This window comes from Prionailurus viverrinus, chromosome C1 (genome assembly GCF_022837055.1).
Source record: "Prionailurus viverrinus isolate Anna chromosome C1, UM_Priviv_1.0, whole genome shotgun sequence".
Lineage (NCBI taxonomy): Eukaryota > Metazoa > Chordata > Mammalia > Carnivora > Felidae > Prionailurus > Prionailurus viverrinus.
In genome coordinates this window covers 24,959,294-24,972,222 of record NC_062568.1, presented here as the reverse complement: position 1 = coordinate 24,972,222, position 12,929 = coordinate 24,959,294, and the positions used below count along the sequence as shown (strand labels likewise).

Here is a 12,929-nt window from a genome sequence, read left to right as displayed (position 1 = left end):
GTCTGCAGGACAGGCCTGAGAGGTCAAGCTGTCCTGCAGCCTGTATCTTCAGTTTACTTACAGCAGTGTCTAAACCCAGCTGGCCAAAGCGTTAAATTCGTAAGGATTCTTCTAAGCATTACCGACTTAAAATGCATGGGGGCCGTCTGATTACACGTGTTTTTACCTGAAGTTATGTCAAAATCATTACAATAGAAAATATATCATATTGGTTCGGACTGGAGACAAAAGGCCATGCAAGAGTCCCCTCGGTGCTTCTGCTCTTGAACTCTCCGCTCCAGCAGGAGGGCGGCCGTAGAAGACGGGAAAAGAGATAGGCGGCGCACCCGGGAGCCGAGCACTCACTCGCACTCAGTCCTCTCCAAAACGCTTCTGTGTGTGTCCCGCTAGTCCTGCTCCCCTCATGCCAGTTTTCATGAGAGGAAAGCCTGGGGGCTGCCACTGACTTCGTCTCCAACATTAAACATCTCTAGAGTTAGGAACTTGACTAGTCACCAGAAAAATATCCAGTTTTTAATGGTGAAAGAAACTTTCTAAGGGCATAAAAGGTTTTCCCTGAAAGCACCACAGAACTGGTGGGATTAAAGCAAACTTCGTTTTAGAAAAGTGCACTTCAACTCAAGTACAGGGTGGGGTATTGGAACAGGACGAGTTCTCAAAGGCTTCAGTAAACTCAAGTTTAAGATGTTTTTGTTGAAAAACAGAGTAAAATGACTCATTTTAAAGGGACAAAGTTAACAACCTAACAGTTGAATGATCAACCTACTAAGCCTATTAATTTGGCTAGTTGGACAAACCGCACTCCTTACCTTCTGAAAGCAGGGTAAAATCGATTTAGCAGGGTTGCACTTTCTAATTACGGTGGAAGACACTGCGTGTGAGGAGGAATACTTCACAAACGCTATTTCCCTTTTTAAAAACCCATTCAGCCTTCTTGAATCAAAAAATTGAGCCGTACCTTCAAAAAAATCAAAATCTTGTAAGTCATCAGGCAGCCGTGGCAGGACGTCTGAAAAGTCCTCCTGGTTCAATTCCAAGTCATGTGGAATGTCAGTGATCTCATTGGCAATGTCGTCCGGCAACTCATCAGCACTCAGCTCCGGCGTGGATGGGCTCCTGGGGAAGAGGACACAGTTGGCTCCATCACGCCCCTTATCCCTTCACACCAGTGTCCCCAAGACACGTTCGTCAAATGTGAAAATGGGAAATCCTAGCTTAAAATGTCTCCTTTTCCTACTTCCAGAAAAGGAAATTTACAAGCAAAAGGAAGACCTGACCATACTCAGTCACATAGCCCCCAAATCTTCACCCATGTAGGAAGAGAAGGCAACCGTTTCGAGATAGCTTTACCTCACATTAGTAGAACAAATCACAATTTTGTGCATTGAGTGTGTCTTAATACTTTTTGGAATTTCAAGTCTAGTCAAATAGTAATTTTTAAAAAGTGAAATGGACAGATAAAACTGAAATGTCTAGCTGAAACAGAAGCCTCATTCGACTGGTCAAAATGCTTAACTCCTGCCAAAATCAGTAAGGTATCAGATTTCTGACGGAACATTTCTGTCGAAACGTATATGGAATTTCTGCTAAAGCAGAAAAATCTGAGGGCAGACAATTAAATTCTCAATTTCAGCGTCTGCTTTCTGTGTTACAGTCAAAAACTTTATTTCAGATCTCACCCAGTCAGATATTTGGTAAAAATTACACTGAAGACTACAAGGTCTAGGCTCGTCTATCGAATGGCTTCGGTGGCCGAGCTGCAACGCTACAGAAATGATGCTAGGTGTTGTGAGAAGCATCACTGACCGGATCTGAGCGGTCTCCACTGGCAGTGAGACGCTGGTGGGCATGCTGAGGTTCCCTTGGGGGACTGCAGGGGGAATGGGTTTTTGGGGTCGACGAGGTCCACGCCGTCTCTTCTTCTTGTGTTTTTTGGTAAGTGCAGGAGGCTTGGTTTTTTTCCTGGGTTTCCTCTGCTGCTGGTGCTGAACTTTACGGGAGCTATCTCCTCTCAAGAAATTATCCTTTGAAATGAACAAATGGGTATTTTTAAACTGAGAATGTTTGGGAAAAGCCTAAGAGCTATCTGAAAAAATTACTCCCATCTCTTAACATTCTATAGAATGCCTAAAACATACTGTATACCTACAGCAAATATAACCATAAGTAAATGAGTAAAGAATTCATTTTTTTAACTTAATTCAAATTAATCCAAATCCATACATACAGTTCACCCCACATTTAAGGACACTGTGAGATTTTGGCAGGCCAAGAGGGAGGTGTGGGTGGGTAGAAGGGATAGGGGAAAAAAAAAAAAAAAAAGACACTGTGATAGGTGCTGTAGTGTTTAAAAAAAAACAAAAACAGAATGAATGAAATGTAATTGCATTCTCAAAAGAACTTACTCTTTCATGGAAAGAACAACAATATAAGTATACATAAATACAGAGAAAATAGAGCAATAATGGCATAAATACCTTCCATGCATGTACAAAAGGAAAATCAATTACTTTCAGTTTTGTGGGATTAAAAGATAAGTAGGATTTTAAGTCACTGGGGTAAGGGGAAGATCATTCTATAGCAATGACACTCACAAGACAAAACAGCAAATAATTGGGTATGACTGGTGCTTGGGGTATGGTGTAATGGAGGATGGAATATAAAAAGTAAGCTGTAAAGAAGTTGAGGACCAGATCACGTACGACTTTGATTACCATGTTCGGGATTTTCAGCTTCATTTTATAGGCAATGGGAAATGATTTTTGATGAAAGGAGTAACACAACTTGACAAATGCTTTAAAGGGATTCAGAACACTGGCAGCAATGAAACAGACAAGGCAAGAGAATGGAGGTATTATTTCCAATCAGAGGGCCATTTCAACAGTCAATGCGAGTGGGAATGGAAAAGCAAGGCTCTGTAGGGACAGAATTCTCAAGATGTGACAGCTCCTTGGATGAAGGGAAGAACACTCTAACACGTCTCTCTAGGGTTTCTAGGTTGGGAGACTGTTAGATGATACCATTAGTTGGAACAGAGCACACAGCAGAATATGGACTCAGAAGAGAAGTTAAGGAATTCAGCTTGGCTCCCATATAATTTGAGGTACGAAGATGTCCCCGGAGATAGAGGAGGAAATGGTATGAGGGATAAAGAAAGGGATGGAGATGTAGCCTCAGAAATCATGACACCGTAAAAGCCCTTCAAGTAATTTACATGGACCAGGGAGACAAGGTAAAGAGAGAAGACAAAGGGACCGCAGCTTTATATAACTGCAGCTACTCACTTGAGTGAACAAGGTAAGAACCAGCAAGGAGGAACAAGAGATTAACAATATAACCAGCTTTCTTCATCGGCCACCCTTCAATCTGAATACTGCATTTCATCAGTTCCAAGGTACATTTTAGTATCTCTGCAACTGGGCTGCAACTGCTGTTGGCCCGGTGATGGTCATTACAGTTGGCATGGTCTATGTATGTGCGAGGGTGACAACAGTTCTTTGTACCGTCACTGTTTGACTCAAGGCATGTGCATTGTTGGTTTCACGTGAAGAGGGAAAACTGTTGTGTGTACAAAAGCACGAAGAGTAGCTGAGGGCATAAAACTCATTAGTGAAGCAGATACTCATTGAAGAGGTGACCGCAATTCCTTTTTTTTTTTTTTTTTTTTGGCAAAGCAACAACCAAATGAGAAAGGAAAATAACCACAAAGTAGACAAGGCTGTATCAAAGATGATGATGTAGAAACTACCTCCTTTTCTATCTCAAGTAATTCAGTTGAAACCAGGAGTATTAGAGAAGATAAAAATCTATTGTCTAAGTCTAAAGAAGCTATTTTGATACATACAAAACAAAAACTGTAAAAGGGGCGCCTGTGGCTCAGTCAGTTAAGCATCCAACTCTTGACTTCCGCTCAGGTCACAATCTCAGTCACGAGACCAAGCCCCACATCGGACTCTGTGCTGAGCATGAAGCCTGCTTGGAATTCTCCCTCCGTCCCTCCTCTGCTCACTACTCTCTCACTCTCTCTCTCTCTCTCTCTCTCAAATAAATAAATCAACTTAAAAACAAAAACAAAAACAAAAATTTTAAGTGGTAAGAAGTGTACTGTGCAGCATTTTTAAATTTCTTGGTGGTATACAAAATAGTGATTTTTACAACTGAAAGTATAAATCCAGGAAATCTAAAAGAAGTTTAACACTAGCCACATACTTGAATCTAAACACAATTACAGGGGCTCCTGGGTGGCTCAGTCGGTTAAGCATCCAACTTCAGCTCAGGTCATGATCTCACGGTTCATGAGTTTAAGCCCCGTGTCGGGCTCTGTGCCGACAGCTCAGAGCCTAGAGCCTGCTTCAGATTCTGTGTCTCCCTCTTTTCTCTGCCTCTCTCTCTCTCAAAAATAAACATTAAAAAAAAAAATCTTTAAAAACAATTACAGACTAAAGTCACAAATGTACAAATTTATAAAACAAACAAACAAAAAAACAAAGAAAGGCTGTTTCCTAGCCTCTAATAGTCCTTTTTAGCTCAATACTTGAGGTCTACTTTTATCATATCCATCATTTAATTCAACAAAGAGTAACTAAGCAGCCACCAGTATCCACCAGGATGCTAGGCATCCATCCAGGCTTTCCCTCTAGGACCAGCAGAGACGTTAAGCAGGAGAGTCTGTCCAGCTCGAGATACACCAGTCCTACTCATAAGACACTCCAGTACCACCTGGTTCTAGTTCTAGGTGTGTGTCTTATTCTCCTAAGCTTGTGCAGCCCGGCAATATTCTTGGTAATGTGCCAGGCAGTCCCCACAGAACTGCTCCAGAATGAGGCCCTGCCATGCTCTTGGTAGTCCCCCACGAAGCTCCCCCACAGAGGTGGCGCCCCTATGCCTTAGCGGCTTTCCTAATGCCAACTGTTCACTGCCTCCACTATTTGCAAACACTCTTCACTCTCAACTTTCTCACTGCCTCATTCTACTTCCGTGCCAGGATGCTGCATTTACTAACTTACCATCTGCTGTCTGGTCTCATAGCCATTGAATAACATGTTCTGTGTCACAGTCTGGATGTCCTGTAGCTTCAGCTTCTACCAATGACTGTCCTGTCCAGCGCTTGAGTCTAATTCTGAATCTCAACCTCTCCCGGCCATGCGTCTAACTATCCAACAATCACTTATTGAGCATCTTTGTTCTAAGCACTGGGGATACAGCAATGGACAAAAAATGTTCCTGCCTTTGTAAAGGTTATGTTCTAGTAAAAGGATACTGACAATAAATAAAATAGTAAGTAATACAGGGGCGCCTGGGTGGCGCAGTCGGTTGAGCGTCCGACTTCAGCCAGGTCACGATCTCGCGGTCCGTGAGTTCGAGCCCCGCGTCAGGCTCTGGGCTGATGGCTCAGAGCCTGGAGCCTGTTTCCGATTCTGTGTCTCCCTCTCTCTCTGCCCCTCCCCCGTTCATGCTCTGTCTCTCTCTGTCCCAAAAATAAATAAACGTTGAAAAAAAAAATTTTTTTTTAAATAGTAAGTAATACAATGAGACAGACATAAATGTTAGGAAGAAAAATAAGGTACAGTCTGAGGATAAAAAGTGACTGGGCAGAGAGGAAGTGGAAGGCTTCTTTGATGACGTGACATTTGATCAGAAACCCGAATGAAATGAAGGAGAGAGGCATGCAGAAACCAAGGAAAAGAACATCCTAGGAAAAGAGAAAAAAAACAAGTGCAAGGCCCACGAGGTGAGAGCATACTTCAAGGGTTGAAGAAACAGCAAGAAGGCCAATGTTGCTGAAACTCTGGAAGTAAGGAGAGGGTACAAGATGAAGCTGGAAAAATTACAAGGGCCAGATCAGGAAGTCTCATAGGCCGTGATAAGAATGTTAGATTTGGAAAAAAAAAAAAAAAAAATGTTAGATTTGATTGTTAGATGTGCTGGAAAGCCATTGGAAGGTTTTGACCAGGGAACTCAGGTGGCCACAAGTGCATTCTCTAAAAGGCCTCTAGGGGCGTCTGGGTGGCTCAATGGGTCACTTAAGTGACTGGCTCAGGTCATGATCTCACGGCTCCTGAGTTCGAGCCCCGTGTCGGGCTCTGCGCTGGCAGCTCGGAGCCTTGAGCCTGCTTCGGATTCTATGTCTCATTCTCTCTCTGCCCTTCCCCTGCTTGTGCTCTGTCTCTCAAAAATAAATAAATGCAAAAAATAAAAAAAAATGTTTTTAAATAATAAAAGGCTTTTATAAGACATTCTGGAAAATGAGAAATTACAGGGACAGGAAAACATCAGTGGAGATACTTAGGGGTAGACTACAGAGGGGTAGCACAAGAGAATTTGGGGGGATTGACAGCAGATCTTGATTATGGTGGCGGTTATAGGGACGTATACACTGTCAATCTCACAGCATTGTGCACCCAAGAGTGGATTTTACTGCACATAAACTCAAAGGAAGTGGGACACACACAGCCTACTCGGACTGCTGTGTGAACAGGACAGCTGGGTGCAGATAAGAAGGGGGCAATAAGAAGGAGACCAATTAGGAGACTATTACAATAATCCAGACCAATTCGAGAGCAGACTGGTAGCAGTGGAGTTGGCAAAACGTGTCCGGATTCAAGACAGTTTGAAAGCAGAGCCAAGAGATCTGCGTACGTTTTATCACCCGGTATTAAGTCTCTCACTGGGGGACTGATGGGGTACAAACGTTGCTATACTCAGACGTAATCTTTAACTTACAACAGTCCTTGTGACACATTTAGCTGGTGGCAACACCAGGATCATAGCCTTAGACTATGAGGTCCTGGTCCAATGGCCATTCAGTTACCCTGCTGCTCCCCTGAAACTGCAAATGCTTGCAGAGGGAAAGAATTGTCTTACTCAGCTTTTTCACACATATACCTTGCATACTACCTTGCAAATAGCAGAACTCAGCAAGTATCTAGGTAAAGGTAATAAAAATGCACTTTTTAAAAATAATGATGTAATTCAGATAGCCCACTAATTCAGACTTACCTCTCCTTCCAAATTACTCTGAATTAATTAGGGCTTATGATACTAGGATTAACAGAAGCAATAGTTAAGTTCAATAGAATTATAGAAAGGGTTGGCTTTTGGCCGAAATCTTATCAAATATCCAAGACATTCACAGAATTGAATATAAAAAAGCAAAAATCTAAACAAATGGGGCGAGGAAAGCTTGAAAAATCTGTTAAGTGTCAGAAAATGTACCTTAAGGCAAAGAGAGGTATAGAATGAGGATAGATAATAAACAAAATAACTATATGTTAGTAACTACTAAATACCTTCTAGAATAGTTTTTTTTTTTCAACTTAGTTTTAATTCATTTTTTGAGAGAGAGACGGGGTGCAGGTGACTGGCCCACCCAGGCACCCCTAGGACAGGTTTTTTTTAATTTTTTTTTTTAATGAGGCTATGAAGGGACACCTGGGTGGCTCCGTCAGTTAAGGATCCGACTTTTGATTTTGGCTCAGGTCATGATCTCACAGTTCATGAGATTAAGTCCCACAGTGGACTCTGTGCTGACAACAGGGAGCCTGCTTCAGACTGTCTTTCTGCCCCTCCCCTGCTGAAGCTTATTTTCTCTCTCTCTCAAAATAAATAAGTAAGCATTATTAAAAAACAAACAAACAAACAAACACCCACTCTTTAAAAACAATAATAAAAATTTAAAAATGAAGCTATGAAATATGGGTCATGACAAGTATGTTTACATATTATATATTACATTATATTACATTACATTACATGATATGATATATGATATTTTACATATTTACATACAGTTTGTACCAAGTCACAAAATATTTTCTACTGTGGACTGCTATCCAAAGTTTGAAAGTCTCTGCTGCCGAAAATAAAATCTGAACTCACCATTTTTTTGGCATGTTCTTCACACAGAGGGGTCTGGTGTGTAATGTCAAACACGGGCACAGAGCACTGCTGTCCGTCTGCAAACTTGGCCGTGCAACTTGAGAAAAGCTGCTGAGAGCGGTTCAAGAGGATATCTGTGTTTTTCAAAGTTAAGAATGTAATACACTGAAACTCAAATTACTTTTTAAAATTTGTATATAAAACCTGCTTCTTCCCTTATGTTTAGCAAGTAATACATTTTCTTATCTATAAAAGCTAAAGAATGAACCCAACTACTGATGTGGGAAAATGGTAATTGTTGAATTTATCGGAAGATAAAAGAGTCTGTTTTGCTAAAGGGCTCCTAATAGGTGTCTCTTTAATAGCCTTTCTGATTTTTGTTATTTGGAAAAAGGAGGGTCGTTTAAGTCTTCACACACTATTAAAAGTTGCACTATAATGGTAAAAAAAACAAACAAAAAAAAAACTTTAAGGAAAACTTTTTGCATACAATCCTCAGTAAGAATGGGGCACCTGGGTAACTCAGTCGGTTAAGTGTCCCAACTTCAGCTCAGGTCATGATTTCCTGGTTCAAGAGTTCCAGCCCTGCGGCCGGCTCTGTGTTGACAGCTCAGAGTGTTGACAGCTCAGAGTGTGGAACGTGCTTCAGATTCTGTCTCAGTCTACCACTGTCCCTCCCCCGCTCACCCTCTGTCTCTCTCTCTCTCTCTCAAATACAAATATCCTTTAAAAAGAATAAAAATTTTAATTATATTTTAATTCTAAAAAACTCATCGATCCAAATTTGGATTTTTCATTTAGCATTTCCAACACAAAACTCAAACTTACAACTTATGAAAACTTACTTTTAGATCAAAACCATACCATTAAAATTGGAACATCAGTTTTGTGGTTTTTTTTTTAATAATGCTTTTACTTTTATTCTTGAGAGAGACAGAGTGTGAATTGGGGAGAGGCAGAGAGAAAGGGAGACACAGAATCCAAAACAGGCTCCAGGCTCTGAGCTGTCAGCAGAGCCCTACGTGGGGCTTGAATTCGGGAATGGTGGGATCATGACATGAGCCGAAGTTGGATGCTTAACTGACTGAGCCACCCAGGCGCCCCAGAACATCAGTTTTATATCATAAACATTTTTAAGCATCCAAACTTTGAGCCCCTGGCTACATATTCTAAGACTTATTTTATACCTATCAAGAAAGTACCCTTCTGTTTTTCCTTTTTGCTTTTATAGTTAAGGCGATTTATAAAACTACATAGAAAGTGATGCTGAAAAAGTGAAAATTTAATCCCAAGAACAGAAAAGAAGGCAAAAAGTCAAAGACAATAAAGAACAAGTAACTGCTACTGTATAATTTTTTTAAATGCTACTCAATTTTAGATGTTTAATAAAACTGAAAATAGTAAGACTTTATAACCAGCCTGAATGAAACCCTTTTACCACAGGTTTCCTTCTAGTATATTCTGTCTTAATGTATCTTTTTTCCCAGTCAGTGAAGTTCATCCTTCCTTCATTTCAAATCAGCACTGTACCCAACACAAATAGCAAACTATTCCCAGAGCAAAAGGCACACTGTAAAATTGTATAACTTTCTTGGAAGATTAAAAACAGTTTTTGAATAATATGATTTGATTTTTCCATCAATTGAGTGTTATATATAGTTGCTTCTTACAAGCTACTTAAGAGGCACCACAAGAACCAGAATTCTGTTAACAAAATTTAATCAAGTGCCAGCCACTGGAAGAATCTGCTACTTGCCATCAATTTTGCCAATTTTGATGTAATTCTTGAAAAAGAATCACAATGATGTAAGCAGAGAAAAAGTATCCAGAAGACATCATGAAAATTAGAAGTTATATAAAAATTATTTTGAACATCAAATAGTTATGATTTCAAAAGTCATTCACGTGGCTTAAGAATGAAATATGAACCCGAATGAGTTCATACTTTTATGCCCACTCAATTAAGAGGATACGTTGGAAACAATGTCTGGTGAATGGAAGGGCTTTGTTAGGGCACTGTTCACCCTTCACGGTTCCACTGCATGCTGCTGGTTCCACCTCCCTCAACTTGGTCCGGCTTATGCTAAGGAAGGAAAAACACATTAATTTTTTAACAATGCGTTAGGAATCCAGGGCAACTTTTCAACACTATGTTAGCAGAGTGCAACACCAACATTTTACTTTTCCACATTCATTAAATGAAAGGTAAATATGAGTTACGATGACCAGTTCCAATATTTCCCTAATTTACCGACAAAAGAAATAATTATAAATGATTTCCACTATGTCTGTTTTTTTTTTCTTTCTTAAGTGACATTTTGGTTCCTTTTACTTCACAAAGAGGCAACAAGTAGACAAAAGTGATCAAGAACATGAGACTAGATTAATCGGGTCTAATTCTGAATCTCAGCCCTAACTCTTACTAGCTGTGTGACCTTGAGCAAGTTACTTAGCCTCGCTTGAGTCTCCACTTCTTCACCTATAAAGTGGAGACAGAGTACCTTTAGTGGACAGGTAAGCACCAAGATACAACACATCCAAAATACTTATCATAAGTAGCGGATGGCAGGATACCTAGTAAACAGTCCATGGCTGTTAGTTGCTGGTATTATTATCATCATCAGATTTGGGCCATGTCAAGCTGCTGAACAGTAAATGTGCAAAAAACTTGATCTATGATGTGAGGAAAGGGATAATGATATGCAGAAATGATTGATTTGCTCTCACCTTCCAAAATGAACTCACTTTAGATACATTCTTTTAACTTTTTATAGTATGTGCAACTCCTTCTTTCATTAAATGTTATCTCCACTTGGCACATTCAATGTTTCAATGTTTAAATCTTGTTTTTAAATTTACGAATAGGCGATGTGTTCACATGGTTCCAGAAAAACCAAAGAATAAAAACCAAGCAGTGGAGAGTCTCCTTTCTCCCCTTGTCCCAATTTGCAAGTTCCTACTCCCTCTATAGTTAGTATTCATTATATTAGTTTCTGGATCTTTGCATAGTTTTACACAAACATAAAAAAAATTAAAATATCCAAATTCTCAGAAGTACAAAACGACCCTGTTTGATTCTATAAAGCATCACAAACTAGTAGGCTTTTATGCACGTCTGAGCGTAGAAAGAGAGTCTACGTAATACACTGAATCACAAGTCAGGCGTCAAAAACAAAATATCTTTTGAATTGTTTGTTTCTATATCTAAGGATTTTGATGGAATGGCTTACGCTAATTAGAAGGTCATGCAGAACCAAAATTACATATGAATTTATAGCAAATCTAAACAACATTTCTATTATAACTTTCATATAAATAGTAACTGCAAACAGGTGACCGTGGGCTGCCAGAGAAGTTGCTTTAATTGAGAGTTCTGTAAGATTTGTCAGAATCACAAGAGTGGGGAAGTGGGCCATTAACTCCAGCTCTGTAAAAGGGATACACAATTTCAAATAAAGGAAGCTTTACTATTTTGGCAGCTTAGCCCAAATTCTCTTGGTCTAGATTTAAATAGCAGGTAGTTCTCTATGCTGAATGGATAATTTTTGTAGAACACTTTTTAATAATTCGCTCAGCCATCTACAAAACCTAGGGTAGAGCACATTCCCTCGTTTTCTTTATCCTACACTTCAAAAGGAACCACCGGTTTCATTTTTTAAAATTGCTGATCTGGGGCGCCTGGGTGGCGCAGTCGGTTAAGCGTCCGACTTCAGCCAGGTCACAATCTCGCGGTCCGTGAGTTCGAGCCCCGCGTCAGGCTCTGGGCTGATGGCTCGGAGCCCGGAGCCTGTTTCTGATTCTGTGTCTCCCTCTCTCTCTGCCCCTCCCCCGTTCATGCTCTGTCTCTCTGTGTCCCAAAAATAAATAAAAACGTTGAAAAAAAAAATTGCTGATCTATGTCTTAAAACAAACAGCAAAATAAGGTCAGTATAAATAAACTCAAAGTCAGAATTTCAATATGCCCCTGGATAATTAAGGTAAAAATGCCTGACATTAGATCTATTTTATTATCCAGATAATCCCAACAAAACAAAGGGAGAATTACCAAAACATTTTGATGTTTTTATGTTTTATTTTACTTTTTATTTTTTAAAATTTATATCCACGTTAGTTAGCATACAGTGCAACAATGATTTCAGGATTAGTGCCCCTTACCCATTTAGCCCATCCCCCCCCCAACAACCCCTCCAGTAACCCTCAGTTTGTTCTCCATATTTATGAGTCTCTTCTGTTGTGTCCCCCTCCCTGTTTTTTTTTTTTTTTTAATCTTTTTAAATGTTTTTATTTATTTTTGAGACAGAGAGAGAGAGCATGAGCAAGGGAGGAGCACAGAGAGAGGAAGACACAGAATCCAAAGCAGGCTCCAGGCTCTGAGCTGTCAGCGCAGAGCCCGACGTGGGGCTCAAACTCACGGACTGTGAGATCATGACCTGAGCTGAAGTTGGATGCCCAACTGACTGAGCCACCCAGGCGCCCCTACTGCCTGTTTTTATATTATTTTTGTGTCCCTTCCCTTATGTTCATCTGTTTTGTCCGTTAAAGTCCTCATATGAGTGAGGTCATATGATTTTTGCCTTTCTCTGACTAATTTCACTTAGCATAATGCCCTCCAGTTCCATCCACGTAGCTGCAAATGGCAAGATTTCATTCTTTTTGATTGCCGAGTAATACTCCATTGTATATATATCCCACATCTTCTTTATCCATTCATCCATCGATGGACATTTGGGCTCTTTCCATACTGTGGCTATTGTTGATAATGCTGCTATAAACATGAAGGTGCATGTGTCCCTTCGAAACAGCACATCTGTATCCGTGAATAAATGCCTAGTAGTGCAACTGCTGGGTCATAGGGTAGTTCCATTTTTAGTTTTTTGAGGAACCCCCATACTGTTTTCCAGAGTGGTTGCACCAGCTTGCATTCCCATTGACGTTTTTAATATGAAAACACTCACTACAAGCTTCTCTTTTGTGTGATTAGATGCCCCTTTAACAATAGTTTCTACACAAATAGCACTAGTCTCTCTATTGTGGCTACAGTGTAGTTCAAT

General features: G+C 40.2%; 1 protein-coding gene across 8 annotated transcripts in view; it reads right to left on the bottom strand.

The window, feature by feature from the left end:
• INO80D (INO80 complex subunit D) overlaps positions 1–12,929 on the bottom strand; it is a 72,840-nt gene that overhangs the window by 11,799 nt on the left and 48,112 nt on the right. For all 8 annotated transcript variants that reach the window (XR_007154732.1, XR_007154733.1, XM_047870614.1 and 5 more), the window contains 4 exons: positions 9,852–9,961; positions 7,879–8,012; positions 1,807–2,024; positions 959–1,116 (listed from right to left, as the gene is read on the bottom strand). Coding sequence is in view for 6 of the 8 variants with exons in the window: in XM_047870614.1 (XP_047726570.1) it covers positions 959–1,116; positions 1,807–2,024; positions 7,879–8,012; positions 9,852–9,961 (620 nt within the window). In the remaining 2 variants the exon portion in view is untranslated. The remainder of the gene's footprint in view (positions 1–958; positions 1,117–1,806; positions 2,025–7,878; positions 8,013–9,851; positions 9,962–12,929) is intronic.